This window comes from Rhinopithecus bieti, unplaced genomic scaffold (genome assembly GCF_001698545.2).
Source record: "Rhinopithecus bieti isolate Rb0 unplaced genomic scaffold, ASM169854v2 scaffold_25940, whole genome shotgun sequence".
Lineage (NCBI taxonomy): Eukaryota > Metazoa > Chordata > Mammalia > Primates > Cercopithecidae > Rhinopithecus > Rhinopithecus bieti.
The window spans coordinates 3232068-3255182 of record NW_016811810.1 but is presented as its reverse complement, the minus strand read 5'-3'; the positions used below and the strand labels follow the sequence as shown (position 1 = coordinate 3255182).

Genomic DNA, 23115 nt, shown 5'->3' with positions numbered 1-23115 from the left:
TGTCCTTTTTACTCTCCTACTCCTGACCTTCCCCAGGCCACCTGCTGTGACCTTCCAGAACAGGATGAACACCTGCCACACTTCCTCAGGGAGCAGGGCTCAGCCCACCCCAGGGCAGGTATGTCTGGCTCTCAAATGCAGACAAGAGAATCAGGACAAAGCTGGAACCCAGCACTAACCTTCAAGAGGACAGAGCACCCTCAGGACCTCAGTCATCACCTCCCATATCTCGGCATTAGCAATCCCCCCACCCCACTGCCAGGACATCTTCCTCAGCCTCAGCCCTGTGCCCACTGTCATCATGCCATCTAAGTCACCAGCCAGTGTCCCTGGGTAGCTACTGCAGCCACCTCCAGCTCCTTGCCTCCCCCTTTCTATTCTAACCATTGTTAAATCAGCAGCCAAAGCTGAGAGCTCACTCAGTGCCTGTCTATGCAAAAAACCCCAATCCTGGCCAGGCGCGGTGTCTCATGCCTGTGGTCTCAGCACTTCGGAGGTCGAGGAGGTGGGCGGATCACGAGGTCAGGAGATCGAGACCATCCTGGCTAACGTGGTGAAACCCCATCTCTACTAAAAATACAAAGTGGTGGCGGGCGCCTGTAGTCTCAGCTACTCAGGAGGCTGAGGCAGGAGAATGTCGTGAACCCGGGAGGCGGAGCTTGCAGTGAGCCAAGATCGTGCCACTGCACTCCAGCCTGGGCGACAGAGCCAGACTCCGTCTCAAAAAAAAAAAAAAAAAACTTAACCCTCCAAGGAACTTGACTAGCTATCAGACTCACCTGTGAGATGTGACTGGCTCTGCAGCCTGGACACAGGGTCAGAACCAAGGCTGAGGGTGTCAAACTGGCAAGTCTGAGCTCGCATGGAAGAAGGCCTGAAACAGGTCTGTCCCAATGGGGCAGGTTCTGCCCTGAGAAGAAGTAAGATTCCCATTCCCAGGGGTGTCCAAACCTGTGCTGAGTTCTGTTAGAGAGGTTACAAAGCATTTGTAACCTGGGGAGAGGTCATCCTGAATGCCCACAAATACCCATCCTGGGTCACCTTGGAAGAAACGACATTAAGCCTGTCTTTAACTACCCATCCACCCATTCATTCCATTCATCCACTCATCCATTCATCCACCCATCCATCCATCCACCCATTCATTCCATTCATCCACCCATTCATTCCACTCATCCACCCATCCATCCATCCACCCATCCATCCATCCTCCACCCACCCATCTCCCCTTTTAGCCATACATTATTCACCCATCCATCCTTCTACCCATATGCCCACCCACCCATCCATCACTCTCTTCATCCATCCACCCATCCCCTATCCGTTTATCTATCCATACATCCATTCATCCATCCATCCATCCACTCATCCATCCACCCATCCATTCATCTTCTGTCCAGTCTCCATTCATTCACTCATCCATCCATCCCCCCATCCATCTACCCATCCACCCACCCCTGCATCTATCCCTCTTCTGTCTCCCATCCATCCACCCACCCATCCATCCACTCACCCATCCATCCACCCATCCACCCACCCATTCATTCAGCCATCCCCCATCCATCCACCAATGCACCTACCTATTCATCCATCTATCCCCCTTCCATCTACCCATCCATCATCTTCCATCCATCCCCCATCTATCCATCCACCCACACATCCATCCATCCACCCATCCATCCATCCATCCATCCATCCATCCATCCTCCAGCAAATGCTGCTCAACAGTCAGCATGGTCAGACCCAGGCTGTGGGAGAAGGATTCTTAGAGGAATGGAAACATGTTCTGCTTGAGGAGATGACAGTCCAGTAGTCCCTCAGGCCAGTCCAGACAGGGCAAGCATCAAACACCAACGGTGGTGGTGGGGCTTTTTGACTGCATGCTGAAGGCAGTGGAGAGCCAGGGAGCGTTTCTGGGAAGAGCAGTGCCATGGGCCAGTTTGCATTTTAGCTGGTCTCTCTGAGAGGAGGGTGAAGAGTGTAGCCAAGGAGAAAGGGCCAGGCCCCTGGGAAAGAGACTGGGCTGACATGGCAGATAGCTGGGGCTTGGTGTGAACTGGCTCAGTGCTGCAGGCCTACCATGGATGAGAACTCTGGGGTTTGGGAAATGGAGCTGCCCTCAGAAAACCTGGTCTCCCGGTTCCACATGTCGGGAAAAGGTGTGGATTCATGGAGAGGCAGGAGGAGGGGAGGGCAGTCACCTAACTAGGGCATAAATTCTCCCTGCTTGAGTCGTGTCTGACACAGTGCTGCTTTTCCACCTGCCAATAGGGTGCTGGGCTCAGGGATGGGCCAAGTTAGTGCCCACGCTTCCCACATAGCAGAAAGGCTGCCTGTGCCCCTCTGCTGGCTAATACTCCCATCCAGAGCACCCTCTGAGGACCTCCCTCCCTTTGAAAGCCAATGCAAGCAGCGGCTGAGAGCAGTACCCCTGTCCTCAGCATCTGCCCACCTCTACCCCAAGTACACCTGCACTGTGATCAGCACAGAGCTGAGGCAAAAGCGTGATGGAGACCCATCCTTTGCCAGATACTTGCTAGTTTTCACAACCACCCTCTGGCAGATGTTCCCCTGACCAGCTTATAGATGAAAGAAAGTGGGGTGAGAGTGTCTTGTGAGTAGACATGGGCCACACGGAAGGCTGGGTGGAGCACAGGTGCCAGAACTGGACAGTCTCTGACTCCTCTCGAAACATCTGGGTGTATCTGTGGACCAAGCCCTGGGGAGAGGCTGCTCTTGGCTGCCATCTGTGCACCAACCCATGTCAGCCCCTTTGTTTGATTTGCAGTAACTACGCCCTCCCTTGGCTTTCTTGCAACCATCCCATAGCCCCACACAACTCACCTCAGCCCACAAGGCCAGGTCACTTTAGCTTTCACAACTACTAACAGAAAACCAAAGACTGGAAGGAAAAAGGGACCACATCAAGGCCACAGATGGAGAGAGCAGTAGGCCAAGACCAGAACCCAGGACTCCTGGTGCCAGTCCAGAGCTCCTTCTGGCATCGAATTCTGCCTCAGAAGGGCCCACTCACTCACTACACATTTGTCTGCCACCACGTTTATAGCCACCCATCCCTCCATCCCTGAATTCTCCCATCCATTCATTCATTTTTTCACCCATCAACTATCTCAAGTGTCATTCATTCAATAATCCATCCACTCATCTTTCCCCCATTCATTCCTCCATCCTCCACCCACCTATCCACCCATCCTCCATCCATCCATCCTTCTGAAATCCACCTATCCACACATCTATCTAACATCCATCCATGCATCCACCCACCCCTCCTCCACCCATCCTCTGCCCATCCACCCATCCATCCCCCATCCATCCACTCATCCTCCCCTCATCCCCACACATCCACCCATCCATCCTCCACCCATTTCCCATCCATCCCGCACCCATCCACCCATCCATCCCCCATCCATCCCATATTTATCCCCCACTCATCCATCTACCCATCTAGCCATCTATCCATCCATCCATCCACCCACTCATCCATCCATCCATCCACCTATCCATTCATCTATCCATCCCCCACTCATCTCCACTCATCTCCCACCCATCCACCCATACATCCTCCACCCATTTCCCATCCACCTCCCATCCATCCACCCATCCATCCATCCCCACCCATCCAAACATACGTCCTCCACCCATTTCCTATCCACCCCCCACCCATCCACCCATCCATCCTCTACCCATTTCCCATCCATCTCCCATCCATCCATCCATCCATCCCCCACCCATCCACCCATATGTCCTCCACCCATGCCCCATCTATCCCCCACATATCCACCCATCCATCCACCCACCCACCCATCCATCCATCCATCCCCCATCCATCCTCTATTAATTCCCGACCCATTCACCCATACATCCTCCACCCATTTCCCATCCATCTCCCACCATCCACCCATCCATCCCATATTCATCCTCCACCCATCCACCCACTCATTCATCCACCCATCCACCCATTCATCAACCCATCCATCCCCCATTCATTCACCCATCCATCCCCCACCCATGTATCCATCCATCCCCTATCCATCCCCTAATCATCCCCCATTCATCCATCCCCCATCCATCCATCCATCAACTCATCCATCTATGCGACCACCCATTAGGACATCACAGGACAGAGAAACCAGAGAGGCTAGTATACCTAGAAGGACTGTGGAGAGGAGCACCTTAGTGGGCCTCACAGCATGGGGAAGATGTTGGACATCAGATGGGAGACCAGGTAATGTGGTCACTGAGTGGCATGGCATAGGCAGGCATGGATATGGAACAGGGTGTGGTGGGGGGCATGCAGTAAAGAGCAGACAACACAGTCAGGCCAGGAGGCTGGAGGGTGAGCAGAATCCTATTGTCAGGAACCTAAAACCAAGAAACTTAGGCTTGGTATAAAGGTCATTAGTGGGAAGGGGCTGGCAGTGATGAGGGGCCACTCCTGGGCCCAACCTTGTCAGCCTGAGAGAGGTCTAGCTGGCCCACGCTACCGTCACCTGACACCTGCTTCCTACCTCTGGCCTCTACTTTGCAGGTGTGTATCAGGTGTACACAGACGAGGTAGAGGTCTGTGGAGAGGGCTGCAGGCCAGGCTGCAGGGAGGGGGTGCCAGGCAGGGCTAGAGCAACAAGGGCAGAGGCCACACTGACCCGGGTCTTAAGGGTCCCCCAGGTTGGGGCTGGGTGGCCTATGTGAACCCCAGAGGCACAGCCAGGACATGGGGGCTCATTCGAGGGGCAGTCTGAGCTCAGTGGGAAAGGCCTGCTCTGTCACAGCTGTCCCAGGACCACTGGACATGGCTGGGGAAGAGTGAGTTCCCCAGTGTTGGAGGTGTGCAAGCAGAGGGCAGGGTCACTGTCCTCAGAGCTCCCAGATCCAGCTCCCTGCCTGCCTGCCATGTTCCTGCCAGCTGCCTCCCCACTGGGCCCTGTACCGCCTTCGCCTTCCTGACTCACACGGCCGGTTCTGCCACCGCCCAGGAGCCAGTGCCCAAGGGGCTGAGTATAAATCCTTGATGTGAGGCTGGCTGCCTCTCGTTGCTCCTGACCACGGAGCAATGGCCTCTCGCTGGGCTGTGCAGCTGCTGCTTGTGGCAGCCTGGAGCATGGGCTGCGGTGAGTAGGCCGCAGGTTGGTGGGGACCCTGCCCCTGAGCTTATCTGCCCACCTCCTAGGGGGATGGGGCCGTTAGGGGTGCTTTGGAGCCAAGAGCCTCCTTAGGCCCCCATGAGGCTCATACTCCTCATTCTCAGTGACCCTCCTGGGTCCCAGAGCCCAGCTTCACCCTGGGACAGGGGTCATGGCTCCATTCTGCAGGAAGGGAGACAGAGGCTTGGTGGAGGGATGCAGCATTCAAGTCTGTGGCTCAGCTCAGTTAGAGAAAGCTGCCAGAGAGGCCCCTTGAAGGGCTCCCCAGGGCCTTGAAAGATGTCAGCGAGACTCCTTCAGCCCCTGCCTCCTGGTTCCAGGATGAGGCCCCCGAGGCCAGGTGATGAGGTTCTGCCCCCATCCCTCACCTAGGTAAGGCCCTCAAGTGCTACACCTGCGAGCAGCCCATGGTCAGTGCTTCCTGCAAGACCATTACCTACTGCAAGCCGGAGGACACAGCCTGCATGACCACACTGGTGACGGTGGAGGCAGGTGAGTCCAGGCCCCACGGCAGTGCTGGGTGCACTGGAGTCAGGGCCACCTCCCCCAAGTGCCTCCCTCCTTTGCTGGTGCTCCCCTCAGCCCAAAAGGCAGCAGGTGGGATGGGCAGAACAGGCTGCCACACCTTGGCTGGGGTGCCTTCGAGGGTGGCACAGCCCCCTCAGAGATCCAGTCCTTGGGCACCGGGCGCTGGAGGTGGGTGGGGCTTAATTGTCGGGGTCCCCTGGGGGCTCAAACACCAGCTCTGACACAGACCCACTGGGTGGTGTTGCCACAGCCTCTGGGCTCGGGCTCCCATCTCAGGGCAGGCACTTCAGAGGTCCGACAAGTCCTAATAATTCATGAACAGGTCACAGTCGGAGGAGGGCTGGGCCCCGGGCAGCTTCACAGATGTGGGCTATTGGGAACGGGGATTGCAGGGAGGGCGAGGTCAGTGGACAGCGGTTGGGAGCAGTGCAGCAGCAGGCAGGCGCTGCAGGGGAGTGTGGGTTCTGACACTGGCCCACCCTGCAGAGTTCCCCTTCAACCAGAGCCCCGTGGTGACCCGCTCCTGCTCCCGCTCCTGTATGGCCACCGACCCCGACAGCATCGGGGCCGCCCACCTGGTCTACTGCTGCTTCCGAGACCTCTGCAACTCGGACCTCTGAACCGAGGGCGGCAGGCTGGAAGGTGCTCCTCAGGCACCTCCTCTCTGACGGGGCCTGGCTCCATCTGCGGTCACCGCCCCCTGCTTCCTGCTGCCGGGGCACAGCTCACTCAAGGGGTCTGAGGGGAGAGAACCATACCAGGGGCACCCTCTGCCTTCCATACCCCACACGTATAAAACATAAATAAGCAAAGAGTGGAGATGACTTTTGTCCTTCCTGGGCACTGACACCATGTGGAGCTGGCCTTCAGGAGAGCCAGGCTGAATGACAGCACATTCTAGGCACCTGCTCCTCCCTATCACCCAGAGCCTCTGTGACCCATTTCACAGACAGGAAAAGAGAGACTTAGGGGGAGAAATGCCTCCTGGGCCCCTTTCCTGATGCAAACTAGCCTGGCGTCCCAGACCAAGACCTGTTCCTTAGCCCAGGGAACATCTCCTCCCGCTAAGAATCTCCCCTGCAGACCCTGGAGGCGTCACTCCCACCCTAGAGTGGAAAGGAAGCTCAGAGTGGGAATCCACTTTCCTCCCAGGGTGGATACATCTGGTGCTGCCTGCGCGGCCCAGGGGGTCTTCCTGGATGTGTGCACCTGGGCCTGCTGGTACCACACAGCTCCACGGTTTCAGTCACCTCCTCTGACAACTGCCCGCTGTCCCCTTGGGACGGCTGAGGAGAATAGAGGAGGAGGAGCCCAGGGTCCTCAGGACCCAGGAGACCTGACTTTCAGGCTTGCTTCCCCCTCTGCCTGGCCCTGGCTGTCCCATCACAGTCACAGTGCTCTGTGCCACTGTCGCCACTGTCAGGAGGTGGGCAGAGCCAGTGGGGAGCACGGGCTGCTGTGGGCCTGAGCCACCCCCAGACATTGCCCCTCTTCAGGCCCCAGTCCCCTGGTGTCGCCTGGGCTGCACACCTTCTAAGCGCTGCCCAGCTAGGTCTTGGGTTCTAAGGCCCCACACGTCAGCTGGGCCATGCCCATGGGGTCGTGCGGGCACCTGTGGCTGCTGGGGTGGGAGCAGTATGCAACAGGCAGCGGTCTGACCAGCTGGGCATACCCCAGGCGCACGCGGGAGTAACCAGGGCAGTGGCGGGGGTCGCCCAGGACCCCTGTGAGAGCTCACCTCTATGAAGGGCCCAGATGTCCGAACCTACCCTTACCTCTACGCCCTCCCAGAAATACCAGGAATTAAATGCTCTCCCTGGGGAGCAGCCCCGACCAGAGAAAGCTGCCAGAGAGGCCCCCTTGAAAGGCTCCCCGGGGCCTCCCCGCTACCAGCACCGGGCCTGCGGTGTGGCTTCTCGTTAGGGGACGTCCCCTGGGTCATGGCCGGACCTCCAAGGGCCTCACCAGGGCCTGGATTGGAGCCAAGGGGCAAGGGCCTTGACCTCACCAGGTGCACCAAGCAAAAAGTCGCCGCATCTCTGGCGGCGTCCCCAGCGGCGCAATGGGGTGAGGCCTCCAGGCTCTTTCGGAGCGCAGTGGGAAGGCTCAGCGGGGGCCCCCATGCCTGGGAAGGCACCTGCAGGGGTCCCCCGGCGCTGACCCCGCGCAGCCAGCAGAGGGCGCGCGCCCGAGCCCGGGAACCCGCGCCGCGAAGACCCCTCCCAGAGCTCTCTCCGCGAGCACGCAGCGACCCTGTGCACTCTGCCAGGAACCTGCACTGCGAGCGCGGCTGCGCCGCCTGGACCCCGGGGTCCCGCAGCACAGAGTTCAGAGAGCCCTGGCCCTCTCGGCCGGCCTGGAGGACCGGTCATGGCTCCATTCTGCAGGAAGGGGGACTGAGGCTTGGTGGAGGAATGCAGCATTCAAGTCTGTGGCTCAACTCAGTTAGAGAAAGCTGCCAGAGAGGCCCCCTTGAAGGACTCTCCGGGGCCTTGAAAGATGTCAGCGAGACTCCTTCAGCGAGACTCCCGCCCTGCCTGTCGCCGCGACCCTCCCAGGAAATGCGTGGGGAGTCCACGGTCCACCAGCGACCTCGGGAGGGCGCGCCCACGGGGTGGGCTCGCGGGGGCCAGGTGCTCACCACTGGGGCGCGCGGGGTCTAGGGAAGGGAGTGGGCGCCGCATCCGTGACCGCCGCAGGACGTGGGAAAAGCTGGCGGGGAAGCAGCCAGCTGCAAGAGGTGGCGGTGGAGGGGAGGGAGAAGGGCGCCCAACCGGGCCACTAGACCCTACTGCGCGGAGGGGAAGCGGAGGCCCTTCTGAACCCCACTACCGCGGAGAGGTCAAAGGAGCCAGTGCTACTCTTCCGCAGCTTTGAGAAATCTCTAAGATAAAGGAGAGGGGTGTGCAGACCGTAGGGCGTCCCTCCCTGCCCTCAGGAGCAAGACCCTCCACCTCCCCACGAGTGCCCTCAACTCGCAGGTGTCCAGAGGGGAAGTCATGCGGGAAGCGGCGGCCTGGGCCGCTTCAGCCCCTTTGGCCTGCCTCGTTGAGCCCTTGGGGGCCACACTGGGAATTCCCTGCCTTAGTCTGTTTCCCTGTCCATGAGGTGGGCGATGGTCCTGCTGTCCCAGAATTCCGGACACCAGGCACAGCCGAACTCCACTCAGCAAGGCCTCAGATGTGGGGATCTGTGTCCCTGGGCCCTGAGGGGACACAACAGTGGCCACTTAGCAGACTGAGCCTAGAGGCAGTGGCTGGGTGCTGAGACTGAGTAGGTAACTGGCCCAGGGTGAGCCCCGGGGACACCCACCAAGGCACTGTCCACCTGGCCATCAGAGGGCACAGTGCCCACTCCCCCAGGATGACGGACCCGTGCACAGCCACCACCCTAGGACCTCTGGACACACTCCCATACCCTGTACCTGTCCCTTCTCACTAGCATCCACCAAGGGCCTCCTGGGCCCAGCACCTGGACACTGTGCAGACACCTCCGGGGGTGGGGGCGGCTGGGGCAGAAAATCTGCAGCTGTTGGCCTTGGGGGAAGGACGCGGGCTGAAGCAGTCGCTGCCCTCTAACTTCTCTGAGGTGGCAGGCCCACAGGAGCAGAGTGGGCTCCAGTGGCCCTGCCAGGACAAGGCACTGGCTCGCTTCCAATCCCAGTCGCCCATTCACTGACCCAGGCTGGTCCTGCTGGCAGGAATCAGCACCACCACAGCCAACAAGGGCTCTCCTCCACCCTGTGGTCCGTCCATCCTCCAAAAACAAGACCAAGAGAGGGCCCTGCTGGCTCAAACCTTCAGCCTCCGTATGGAGAGAGAAGTCCCAGAGGCCTGCGGGTGTTGCCCATTCAACCACCTTGAAGCTCTGTTGCTTGTGCACGCCCGTACAAATGCACACACACACGAATGCACACAGGCACGCACATGCATATGCACACTGGATACACTCATCCCTAGTCCAGTCACTGAGCCCCACTCCCCATCCAGGCCAATGTGCCTTCCACGACCCGGGGACAGCTGCTGAGCCAGGGACCGCAATGGCATCATCACATAGTGGCCCCCCAACTCCCCAGGCACCCCGTCCTGTCGCCCACGCCCTGCACCAGGGCTCAGGCAGCTGCTCATGACCACTGGCTGGACAGCATCCCCACAGCCTCGTCTGCAGCCCCACTGGGAAGCTTGTCTTGTAACACTCAGCTCAGACACCCATGGTGACCCCACGAGCCACCTCCCCCAAGGACCCCCAAGAAAGAACAGAGGCTTCTGGGCAACCGCCCTGGCTGCAGACCCCCGACTTGCCGCACAAGTTTGCTTCCCCTCTCCAGCCCTACTGCCTCATCAGTAAACGCTGGGTTCATTGCTGCTTCCAAGTACCCACTCCTTCCCTGGCCCTCAGAGCCTTCTGGACCCTCCCGGGAAGGTGGTCAGAGCATGGACGTGGCCACACCCCACCTCATTCACCTTTATGTCCGGGAGGGTCCCACTCCCCCCCACCCCTTTTGAAGGGCCTGCAGATCAGCCCCTATGCTCTGCCTCCCGCCCACCACCCACCAAAATCCATTGACCTCTGCCCCCAGGGGCTGCCCGCACCCTGCCAGAGGCTCTGGGAGGCTGGAGGCCCAGACCCAGAGTCTGGGGCATGACCTCCAGGGTAATCCCTGAAGGAGGGAGACCAGCAACCTGGAGCCGGCATCTGCAGATGGCGCTGCAAGCTTCAGAGCTGGGAACCAGGGGGGCCACAGCAGGAAGGGCTCCCCAGGGGGCTTTGAGCAGCACCTTCTTGGCCTCAGTCCTATGCCCCACGGGATGAGGACAAGTGCTGCCCTGCCAGCCTGATCCCTAAGTTCATGGGAGCCCAAGAAGCCTGGATAGCCCCCCTTGCCAGAAAACCCATCCTGGGAATGGGCCCCACCTCAGCCCGTCTGGATGGTGGTGGTGGTAGGAGCTCAGAAACAAGGACCTCCCCAGCACGCTTGCAATGAAAACCCTTTAATGTTGGGCTTTCTTTAAATAAAACAGAAAGATTGCAGCTTTCCAGTGGTGGCTATAAGTCAAGAACAGCAGTGGGGGCGGGCATGTTCTGTCGGGGCAGCGCTGTAGCTCCTGGCTCTGGCTCGAGACGGGCTTCCTGGAGGCAGCGGCAAAGAGGCAGTTCTGGATGTGCAGGCACAGATGCAGGGGCACAGGCAAGTGGGCACAGGGCCCTGAGCTGACAAGAATGACCCCCACACCCAGCTAGACAGGGCACCCCCTCTCTGGGAGCTGAGGGCATCAGCTGGAGCCTGAGGCTGGGACTTTGCCTCGGTGACTCTGGGCATTCCAGTCCTCAGTTTCCCCAGCTGTAAGGTGAGGTATTAGGCAGGAGGGGGTGGCCCCGGCCAGTGTCCTGGTAGCCTGGTGTCTCCATTAGGGAGGCCTGAGAAGCTGCCAGGAGAGGCTCTGCTAGTGCAAGGCAGGGCCAGCCCAGCAGCTGACAAGGAACACGCTAAATACAGAGGGCAGAGTTGTTAAGAAGATGCCTGCTGGCCGGGCCAGCGACTGGGACAGAGGCCTGCGGTACTACAGGCCCAGAGAGGGCAGGGATCAGCCCCAGTCACAGAGCATGGCCCTGGTGGGCACTGAGGGGTGGGAGTGGGCAAGCACACCCCTGCAGAGACCCACGCCTGCTCTGTTCCCTCCCACAAGGGACCCCCAGCAGGAAGCCTGCTGCCTCTCCAGGAGCCCCTGTGCCACCCCGTCACCTAGTCTGGCCCCTCTCAGCCACAAGGCTACCCTCCCATCCAGCCTGACTGGAGGAGGAGGAGGAGGCAAGGCCGACTGCAGCGGGGAGCCCGGGTGCCCTGTCCTCTGTCGGCAAATGCCTCCCTTCCATCTGCCTCCAGCCCCAGCCTCTGACCACCCAGGCTCTGCCCCAGGCCTCCATCCACCTCAGTGGAAGCCAGAGGAGACTGCCTGGCAGATGCTGCTCTGACCCTTCAGGAGTGCCCACTGCACCTGAATCAGGCCCAGGCCCTGGAGAGCCCAGGCCTGTACCCAGGATGCTCTGGCTTGGCCCTGCCTCAGCCCTTGCAGTGGTCAGAGCCAGAATCTAGACTCAGGAGGCACCTGTGGGTCCCTCTGCTCCAGGCACCGTCCTCCCCTACCTAGGCCCACACGAGTGGCCTCATTGTAGGGCGAGACAGGACTCCCCTTTGCTCATCCATCCTCACCTTGAGGGCAGAGCTAGGTGAGGATGCCGATGCCACCCCCTCCCTCTGCCTAGTGTGGAGCCCAGCACAGAGGGCTATCAATAACTGGGGGGGCCCAGTGGTTGAAGAGGGGTGGGCCAGCTGGTCAGGAGGCCACTCCAGCTGGAAGAGAGTGCAGCCCAGCCTGCCCATCTTCAGGCAGCCCCCAGGCCCAGGATGGTGGCCGGAGCAGGCAGGGTGTGAAGGTGGTGGTCACTGGTCCTTGGTGACATCACTGAGCCCACTCTCCATGCGGAGCAGCTGGCTGCTGGCCTCGTTGTAGGAGATCCAGTGCTGCAGGTCAGCGGGCAGCTCAGGGGGCTCCACCTGCAGTGGACAGAAAGGGGACACCCAGCCAAGCTGCAGCCTTCTCACCTCTGGGCCACTGCCCACACTGCTCCCCAGCCCGTGACCTTCTAGGAGACCCTGCCCCGCGGCCTGCCATGCTTTGCCCATGCCTCCCCAGGCCCTGCATACTTGTGTGGCGCCTACATACCCACCTTGACACGGCCCTGCTTGTGCCAGGCCCATCTCCCCTAGGGACCATCCCCAGAACCCAGCCAGACGCCCATGAAGTTGGCAGGTTGGGAAAGGCAGACAAGAAATCCAGAGGCCTCAGGGTGACAGGGGATGTCAGGCCTCTGAGCCCGAGCCCATCGCATCCCCTGTGACTTGCACGTATATGCCCAGATGGCCTGAAGAAACTGAAGAATCACAAAAGAAGTGCAAATGCGGCTGGGGCGGTGGTTCAAGCCTGTCATCCCAGCACTTTGGGAGGCCGAGGCGGGCGGATCACGAGGTCAGGAGATCGAGACCATCCTGGCTAACACGGTGAAACCCCATCTCTACTAAAAAATACAAAAAACTAGCCGGGTGAGTTGGCGGGCGCCTGTAGTCCCAGCTACTCGGGAGGCTGAGGCAGGAGAATGGCGTAAACCCGGGAGGTGGAGCTTGCAGTGAGCTGAGATCCGGCCACTGCACTCCAGCCCGGGCGACAGAGCGAGACTCCGTCTCAAAAAAAAAAACAAAAAAACAAAAAAGAAGTGCAAATGCCCTGCCTCGCCTTAACTGATGACATTCCAACACAAAAGAAGTGAAAATGGCCGGTCCTTGCCTTAAGCGATGACATTATCTTGTGAAATTCCTTTTCCTGGCTCATCCTGGCTCAAAAAGCTCCCCCACTGAGCACCTTGTGACCCCCACTCCTGTGCGCCAGAGAACAACACCCCTTTGACTGTAATTTTCCTTTACCTACCCAAATCCTATAAAACCGCTCCACCCTTATCTCCCTTCGCTGACTCTCTTTTCGGACTCAGCCCGCCTGCACCCAGGTGATCAAAAAGCTTTATTGCTCACACAAAGCCTGTTTGGTGGTCTCTTCACACCGACGCGCATGGCAGGGGACAGAGGGCCAGGATGGGAGCCCTCCTCCGAGAAGGTACCAGACAGGGCTCACTGAGTCCTCTTCTTTCTCCAGGGCACCCAGAGGACGGCACTTCATCCCCCAGGGCAGCCTGGGCCTGACCACTCTACTATCAACCCTCTCCACACACACAGCCACCATGTGGCAATGGGAGCCAGGCTCCAGGCCACTCCTGAGGGGTCCACAGCCTTGCAGATGGGCATTGGGAACGCCCAGAATGAGGGGACAGGCCAGGCACAGGCCCACCCCCACTGCAGAGAAGAGCAGCATACAGATATGCTCAGAGATATAGAGCCCAGACCTTCCCTACAGATGGGCCAGGACCCCCATGGCAAGTCCCAGCAGAGCTAGGCCTGGACTCTTCCCTGGACGACTCCCCTCCCTCCCTAACTAGTTTCAACCATGTGACCAACACTTGCTCCAGCCCAGCTCTTCCCCTTTGGTCACATCACCGCAGGCCAGCCTCTCAACATGCAAGACCCCACCCTGGCTCAGCCTGCCCAAACTGCACCCGTCTTTCCACGTCACCAACAGGGTCTCTGCTGTTCTGGGTCCCAGCCTTCCCTCCCACAGGGACCTCACCAACCAGCCCATGCCTGATTTTATCACGTCCTCTTTCCCGGAAAAGCAAGCCTGGTTCCCCATCTCCTCGGCCTCCGTGCCCGGCTCTCAGCCTTAGTGGCTTCCCCTCTGGACTCTAGATGCATGAAAGACATACAGAGCCCAGCACCTGGGGGCAAAGAGAGATCTAGGCCCTTCAGGGGTTCCCAACTGTAAACCAAAAATAACATCCGAAGGTACCCCCAACCATCTGAATGAACTTCTTCCAATAGGCCAGGGCCCTCCACATTTAACCTGAAAGACTAGCCGAGGCCGTAAAGAGGGTGTGAGACAGGCCTCATTATGCCCTCCAGCATTAACAACACAGACCTTAAGTCTAACAAGAAACTTTTACAATCTAATCCCTCTGAAGCCTGAAGCCTGGAGGCTTCATCTGCATAATAAAACCTAGGTCTCCACAGCCCTTATCTTAATCCAGACATGCCTTTCTACTGATAATAGCTCTTTCAACCAACTGCCAATCAGAAAACTTTTAAATCTACCTATGACCCGGAAGCCCCCCTTCCAGAGGGCATCAATGTGAAACCTTCATATAGTGCTTGACGTACTGTGCCTCCTGGAAATGTATAAAAGCAAGCTGTGCCCCAACCCCCTTGGGCACGTGTCCACGTGTCCTCAGGACTGGTGTGTCCTTATCCTTGGCAAAATAAACTTTCTAAATTGACTGAGACCCATCTTGGATACTTTTTGGTTCACATGACTCAACAGAAACAGAAGACCAGGGAGCTGTGCCCTGTGGCCTGCTGTGCAGCTTTGTGCAGTGCCGTCGCTCCTGAGCCTCAGTTTCCCCACCCCTGACATGACCTCTCAGTGTCAGAGGCGTTGGAACCAGTGACTCCATTTTGAGCGAGGGCTGGGAAATGAAGCTGGGGCCTGCTGGGCTGCATCCTCAGAAAGTGCGACATTCCAAGCCTCTAGGTGTCCACAGTTGTAAAAAGTAAAGTAGACTTTCCAAAGACTTTCCTCCTGATGTAATGAGGAATAGTAACCTCTCTTAAAAGCAAAACTTATTCAAAGACCTGTGCTAACATTCTTAAATATCTGCTAGCCGTGATAAAGGAATCAATGTACTTTATGTTCTTAGCTCCCACAATTTAGCCTAAATATTTGCCCTGGCACGCTTATACTGCTCCAAGCAAGCATTGGGTCATAGCCTGTTCCTCTTCCTTATTTGAAGGTGTTTTTACCTTTTTCGGCATCCCACAAATTACTTCCTTCCTTTGCTCTCCTACGCCTTTGCCTCTTTTACAAAGTTCTAAGTTGTTAGCCAGTCAGGACAAACACAGAGTGTGAGGTCCCGTTCCAGCCAATGGAAACCGGACACAGCCGCAGGGTGGGTGCGTCAGGTTATAAATGACCCTGTCTCCTTTGTTCGGTGTACTCTCCTGGCAAAGCTGCTGGCGAGTGTACCCTTTCTGCAGGAAATAAAAATGGCCTTGCTGAGTAAATTAAATTTATGTTCAAGTGCTATTTCTGTACGGCACCGGGGAACAAGCATTTCAAACGATTTGGCAGCAATCCGTACGGGACATGGGATGATGATGAGAGAGAGAGAGAGACAGAGAGAGAGAGAGAGAGAGAGAGAGAGAAAGAGAAATTAAAATATAGAGGGAAAGAATAAGAGAGAAACTGGAAGAGACAGAAATCAAAGGAAGACACAGAGGGTGAAACTAGGAAAAATAAACAGTGTAAAAGGCAGGCATAAAGTTAAGACATGTTCAAGATTGTGAAAGTCTTAAGAAAAGCTATAAAAGGGAATTTATGCAAGAAATAGTGTATAATTTAAAAGTAATTAGGCCTCCTGAATGTAAAATTATTTTTTTAAAAAACAGTTTATACACAAGGTATGTAAGAAAAATAAAATACACTTTTAATAACAGGACTATAAGGAGGCATAAGAATATGGATTTTTACCTACATTAAAAAGTTAAAAAACATATTTTGTTTTAAAGGTTTAAGCAAGTTTTAAAGTGTTAACTGTAAAGGAAATTCTGTATGTAAACATATTGGCTAAAGTTAAAGGGGTATCATGCAGTTTTTCTGTGAACTGGCCATTAAAAGCACAATAGACTTTTCTTAAAGCACTAACCCGCTCTTTAACAGAAATCATAAAAGCTTAAAAAGAGTCTATAGAAATCTTATCTTCTAGTCAGACATTAAAATTGAATAAATAATGTCTACAAGATTTTATTAAGTTTAACATTAATAGCACATTAATATAAAGGTAAGATTTAACTTATCTGGTATAAAATCACACAAAAAGCACTGTCAAATATAAAATGGTGCTTAGCTTTCTTAGGGCCCAAAGGCGGCCGGGTAAGTCACAAGGCCCCTCATGTCCAAGGCCACAGTGCACAGGGGCAGTGAAGGCCTCAAGAGGCCAAGACGTTAAGAGGAAGCAGGGCCGCAGCGTCCCCTGGGCTGCGCTGAGCAGGAACGGAGCAGGAGGCATTACCGTGGGGCCTCAAGCCCCGGATATGCAGCAAAAGTTATATACTTAATTTATCTTCCACTTTCCCTTCCCTGGGAACCCAAAGTCTTTTAGCACAGCTACCGCCCCTAGAATTGCCAGTACACCAGCACCAGCCTGAAAACCACGTCCTCATCAAAAGACAGAAAGAAAACACTTGAGCCAGCCTGGGAAGAACGCTATTTCATGCTGTTAACCACTGAGACAGGCATCCGCAGAGCCAAGAAAAAATGGTCCCACCATTTTTCTTGAAAGATGTTTCAAGAAAACATCTTTCTCTCAGAATCATGGGTTACTGTACTAGGATCAAGCCCTACTAAGTTAAAGAAAGCTTAATTTTCACATACCTTCTATATTGCTTCCTTTCCTTATTTTGTTACTAGCTCCTTTGTTATTACTGTAAGTAACTCACCTCAGACCACTGCCTTTAATGCTTGCTTTGTCATACCTTGGGGAAATGTAAAAGATCAACAGCAGCTAGCCTTTTCACAGATACTTATGTCCCAGCCCTCTGACAGTTACCCTAGCACTCCCTGTTGCAATGACCTGCACCCAAGATGCTAATTTTCTGCTCCTACCACCTGGCAACCTTACAGTAAGTGGGACTACTACGCCCTTTACACTACTCAGGAACAAAGCTGGACTTCCATATAAAAGGTCTGTGCAGTTCTAAAATCCCTCATTTATTTCACTGAAAGGACTACCCCTTCTAACTGTCAGCCTTATGAATGTAACCCTGTCCTTCTCTCTATCACCACCTCCACTTTAACTAACTCTAGGCCTGCCCTTAGTCACTTCTGTGGTATGGGGATTGACATAAATGGAAAAGACCCCCTAGGTATTTTTAAAATACGCATTATTCCCCCATCTCTCCCTTCTTCAGTAGCCTCAGTTCTAGATCTCACACTAGTTGCTTCTACATCTAATAAAACTAGGGTGTCTATTGTAAAAATAAGAGATCTAAGACAGACCTTAGCCATCAAAACAGACTATCAAGATGCAAATGCCTGGCTGAAATGCATTAAATATTCCGTTCGCACTTTAAATAAAAGCGATTGTTACGCATCAGGTTATAAACGACCCTGTCTCCTTTGCTCGGTGTACTCTCATGGCAAAGCTGCTGGCCAGTGTACCCTTTCTGCAGAAGTAAAAATGGCCTTGCTGAGTAAATTAAATTTATGTTCAAGTGCTATTTCTTTATGGCACTGGGGAACAAGCATTTCAAACAGTTAAGGGAACAAATTAATAATGTTTACTAAACAGACCCAGACTTGGAAGTGTCCAGNTAAGAAAAGCTATAAAAGGGAATTTATGCAAGAAATAGTGTATAATTTAAAAGTAATTAGGCCTCCTGAATGTAAAATTATTTTTTTAAAAAACAGTTTATACACAAGGTATGTAAGAAAATAAAATACACTTTTAATAACAGGACTATAAGGAGGCATAAGAATATGGATTTTACCTACATTAAAAGTTAAAAAACATATTTTGTTTTAAAGGTTTAAGCAAGTTTTAAAGTGTTAACTGTAAAGGAAATTCTGTATGTAAACATATTGGCTAAAGTTAAAGGGGTATCATGCAGTTTTCTGTGAACTGGCCATTAAAAGCACAATAGACTTTTCTTAAAGCACTAACCCGCTCTTTAACAGAAATCATAAAAGCTTAAAAGAGTCTATAGAAATCTTATCTTCTAGTCAGACATTAAAATTGAATAAATAATGTCTACAAGATTTTATTAAGTTTAACATTAATAGCACATTAATATAAAGGTAAGATTTAACTTATCTGGTATAAAATCACACAAAAGCACTGTCAAATATAAAATGGTGCTTAGCTTTCTTAGGGCCCAAAGGCGGCCGGGTAAGTCACAAGGCCCCTCATGTCCAAGGCCACAGTGCACAGGGGCAGTGAAGGCCTCAAGAGGCCAAGACGTTAAGAGGAAGCAGGGCCGCAGCGTCCCCTGGGCTGCGCTGAGCAGGAACGGAGCAGGAGGCATTACCGTGGGGCCTCAAGCCCCGGATATGCAGCAAAAGTTATATACTTAATTTATCTTCCACTTTCCCTTCCCTGGGAACCCAAAGTCTTTTAGCACAGCTACCGCCCCTAGAATTGCCAGTACACCAGCACCAGCCTGAAAACCACGTCCTCATCAAAAGACAGAAAGAAAACACTTGAGCCAGCCTGGGAAGAACGCTATTTCATGCTGTTAACCACTGAGACAGGCATCCGCAGAGCCAAGAAAAAATGGTCCCACCATTTTCTTGAAAGATGTTTCAAGAAAACATCTTTCTCTCAGAATCATGGGTTACTGTACTAGGATCAAGCCCTACTAAGTTAAAGAAAGCTTAATTTTCACATACCTTCTATATTGCTTCCTTTCCTTATTTTGTTACTAGCTCCTTTGTTATTACTGTAAGTAACTCACCTCAGACCACTGCCTTTAATGCTTGCTTTGTCATACCTTGGGGAAATGTAAAAGATCAACAGCAGCTAGCCTTTTCACAGATACTTATGTCCCAGCCCTCTGACAGTTACCCTAGCACTCCCTGTTGCAATGACCTGCACCCAAGATGCTAATTTTCTGCTCCTACCACCTGGCAACCTTACAGTAAGTGGGACTACTACGCCCTTTACACTACTCAGGAACAAAGCTGGACTTCCATATAAAAGGTCTGTGCAGTTCTAAAATCCCTCATTTATTTCACTGAAAGGACTACCCCTTCTAACTGTCAGCCTTATGAATGTAACCCTGTCCTTCTCTCTATCACCACCTCCACTTTAACTAACTCTAGGCCTGCCCTTAGTCACTTCTGTGGTATGGGGATTGACATAAATGGAAAAGACCCCTAGGTATTTTAAAATACGCATTATTCCCCATCTCTCCCTTCTTCAGTAGCCTCAGTTCTAGATCTCACACTAGTTGCTTCTACATCTAATAAAACTAGGGTGTCTATTGTAAAATAAGAGATCTAAGACAGACCTTAGCCATCAAAACAGACTATCAAGATGCAAATGCCTGGCTGAAATGCATTAAATATTCCGTTCGCACTTTAAATAAAAGCGATTGTTACGCATCAGGTTATAAACGACCCTGTCTCCTTTGCTCGGTGTACTCTCATGGCAAAGCTGCTGGCCAGTGTACCCTTTCTGCAGAAGTAAAATGGCCTTGCTGAGTAAATTAAATTTATGTTCAAGTGCTATTTCTTTATGGCACTGGGGAACAAGCATTTCAAACAGTTAAGGGAACAAATTAATAATGTTTACTAAACAGACCCAGACTTGGAAGTGTCCAGATACCCCCGATATCTGGAGAACAAAGGCATTCCTAATTTTGAAACCCCGTCTCTACTAAACATACAAAGAAGTAGCCGAGCATGGTGGCGGGCGCCTGTAGTCCCAGCTAGTGGGGAGGCTGAGGCAGGAGAATGGCATGAACCCGGGAGGTGGAGCTTGCAGTGAGCCCAGACCACGCCACTGCACTACAGCCTGGGCGACAAAGCGAGACTCCATCTCAAAAAAACAAAAAAAATTGTAATTAAGAAAATTAATCCTTTATCACAAACTCTTGTAGCAGAACACACCTCCCCATATATACAAACATTGCACCTAGGGTGGACGCGTTCCTCCTGTTACAGGAACGTCCTACTCAGTCTTTGGAGCAGCTATTCTTTCACCACTTTACTTTCTTAATAAACTTGCTTTCACTTTGCACTGCAGACTCGTCCTGAATTTCTTCTTACACAAGATCCAAGAACCCTCTCTTGAGGTCCGGATCTGAATCCCTTTCCTGTAACATTAGGACTGACGTGAGACATTGACCCTCCTCTGCTCAGGAGGCACCTGTCCGAGACCGGAGACGGCAGTGCCCTAACGCACACCAGGGGTGGTTAAGCCCTGGCTTCCTGCATGGACGCTCCAGGCAACTTTTCAGGCATCTGCTCTGGCCACATCGGCCTGGTGGCCGTCCCCAGGGCCCCAGTTGTCATGCTGCTGGGGAGGTTCCGCCCTGCTGGAAGGAACGAGTCCTGGGGAGATGCATGGCCCTCCTCTCTCCAACTGCAGAAAGGCCAAAATGCTTGCAGCTCCTCCGCTCGGTACTTCAACCCCAAACCCAGGTGTCCAGGACCCAGGCCTTCAGCTCTAAGCTGTGCGAAAGGGGGTTCAGGTCCTTGGGAACTCCTAGGAACCTCTTCTAACTGATCACCCCTCCAGCCTATATTCAGGACCAAGAACCAGAGAGAGAGCTCAGCACTCTAGCCACAGAACAGAACCCCAGGCGAGAGGGGAGGAGTGAACATGAAACCGTGAGGCGCCAGGTTAAGAAATGGCAGGAGGGAAGCACGCTAAGCCAAACTATGGAGTTGATTCCAGGACCCTAGGAACCCCCATGAACAAAGGCATCAGTGAGGAATGCCCGGTAGAGAGGGAGGGGCAGGAGCGGCAGGAGGCAGGACTCCAGCAGTACCCGAAAGAGGTGCAGGCAGCTGGCCTTCCCTAGGGGAGGTGGCCGGGGACTAGGAGAAGCCCCTGGAGGTCCCGCAAAGGCCGTGCTCCGGGGCCAGGGGCGGGGGCCGCTCACCCTGCGCTGGCACAGGTGCTGCACGACACGCTCGGGTGAAGTGCCCAGCAGGTGCTGCCGGAAGCGCAGCAGCGCGCACACGAAGCCGTCCCGCAGGCTGACAAAGCGCGCCTCCAGGTAGAACGCGCGGTCGTCCCAGCCCAGCAGGCGGGTGCGCACCTCGAAGGGCTCCAGCAGGCGCAGCGAGCGGCGGTGGCGCGCACACGAGGCCGCCAGCACTGAGTGTGCCCGCAACTCCCTCAGCGCCCCAAGCACCCCGCAGCGGGTCAGGTGCGCGGTGCGCGCAAAGTCGGCCTCGCGCAGGTAGCGCGCGTTGTTCATGTGCAGCAGCAGGTCCAAGTCCGAGGGCAGCACGCGGCCCGGGAAGCGCTGCTCGGCTAGCAGGTCACGGACGCGCGGCTGCAGCAGGCGCGCGCGCAGCACGGCGCACGGGAAGCGCACCAGGTACCAGCCGTCCAGCAGCGCAAAGACGGCGAGCCCCAGGGCCAGCAACGCCACCAGCAGCCCCAGCATCGCGGCGGCGGCGGCAGGCGCGGGGTGCTGCGAAGCCGGTGGCGCTGGTGCCAGTGTCCGCGGCGCTGGCGACGGTGCCCGCCAGGCCTCTTGGGAACTCGCGAGCGCAGCGCGGCCAGAGCGAACCACAGCGCGAGGCCGGCCGAGGGGGAGGTGCCCGGAGCCCCGCCCACGGTTGCGTGGTACCCTCAGCGCCCTACGAGGTCAGTCCCGTCGCCCAGACCCGCGCCACTTTCGCGTTCCCCGGGGCGGGGCGGGCGGCGCGCTGAGCGCCACAGCGGCACCTGGCGGCCATGAGCGTCGCTGCAGGCGCGAGGGTGCCCGCGCGCCCCGGCGTCTCCGCGTCCCTAGCAGCGCGGGCCCCTCGCCAGGCTCTGAAGACGCGGTCTGGCCCTGGCCATTCGGCCCTTCGACTGAGCACAGTCAAAGGCTCCAGCAGCTCCGCGGCCGAAGCCGCGGGACTTTTCGTGGAAAATGGGACCCAGCCCGGTCGCCAGGGGCGCTGCAGCGGACTCTGCGGTAGCCTAGCTTCTGCTCCAGGACCTCCCGCCGCAGGGCGTGCTCAGCGGCTCAGGGCGAATCATGCTCTGGTCCCCATGCGCATTTTCAGCCCCAGCCGGTACCTCCTTACTCGCCCTCACGACATTCATTCTACTCCCTAAAGGTCCTGGCAATCCTAGGCCCCTCCTAAGCATTCCCGCCCTTCCTCCCTTTTGAAACCGGAGCAAATCAGGGCTGGGCGGAAGTGGGGGAGCCCGGGTGAGAGTCAGTGACTCAGCTGCGGACTTTAAGTGTCGCCGGAGGCCCTGGGGCACAGGCCCAGCGGGCTGTGGCACAGCTCGGCTGTCCTGTGCCCCTTCCCTACGAGGCTGGGGAGGAAAGGCGGCCCAGGGAAGGCCGGACCAGCTCTCCCCGCCTGCCCCAGGCTCTCAAATGACAGCGGATCCCGGCGACCCGGGATGGGGTCCCAGAATTGCTGGGTTAAACAAGCTCCGGATTCAGGCCTGGGCCTGGGCTCGGGTTCCAGGGTTCTGGACCTCCCTTAAAGGAGAAGCTACCCGGGGCGGCATCTGGCTCTGCTTGATAGCCGGAGGGACAGGGAGCTCACTACCTCTCAGGGCAGCTCCCCCAGTGCCCGAGACCAGCTCAGCTGGGGAGACCCTAACCCAGCGGCGCTAGAGGAATTAAAGACACACACACAGAAATGTAGAGGTGTGGAGTGAGAAATCAGGGGTCCCACAGCCTTCAGAGCTGAGAGCCTGCAACAGAGATTTACCCACGTATTTATTCACAGCAAGCCAGTGATAAGCACTGTTTTTATAGATTATAGGTTAAAAGTATCCTTTATGGGAAACAAAGGATGGGCCAAAATAAAGGGATGAGTCTGGCTAGTTATCTGCAGCAGGAGCATGTCCTTAAGGCACAGATCGCTCATGCTGGTTTTTGTGGTTTAAGAACGCCTTTAAGCGGTTTCCTGCCCTGGGTGGGCCAGGTGTTCCTTGCCCTCATTCCGGTAAACCCACAACCTTCCAGTGTGGGCGTCATGGCCATCAGGAACATGTCACAGTGCTGCAGAGATTTTGTTTATGG

The 23115-nt window shown here is 55.3% G+C and overlaps 2 protein-coding genes across 2 annotated transcripts; one reads left to right on the top strand and one right to left on the bottom strand.

The window, feature by feature from the left end:
* Positions 1-5051: 5051 nt before the first annotated feature.
* SLURP1 (secreted LY6/PLAUR domain containing 1) lies at positions 5052-6499 on the top strand. Its single transcript, XM_017895118.1, has 3 exons — positions 5052-5129; positions 5535-5654; positions 6177-6499. The coding sequence occupies exons 1-3, from the start codon at positions 5072-5074 to the stop codon at positions 6308-6310; spliced, it is 312 nt and encodes a 103-aa protein (XP_017750607.1). The 5' UTR covers positions 5052-5071; the 3' UTR covers positions 6311-6499.
* Positions 6500-10660: 4161 nt separating this feature from the next.
* On the bottom strand, positions 10661-21831 carry THEM6 (thioesterase superfamily member 6). The gene is made up of 2 exons (XM_017895158.1): positions 21013-21831; positions 10661-12246 (listed from the first exon to the last, which is right to left on the bottom strand). Exons 1-2 carry the CDS (start codon positions 21523-21525, stop codon positions 12133-12135), a joined length of 627 nt encoding a protein of 208 aa, XP_017750647.1. The 5' UTR covers positions 21526-21831; the 3' UTR covers positions 10661-12132.
* Positions 21832-23115: the final 1284 nt, after the last annotated feature.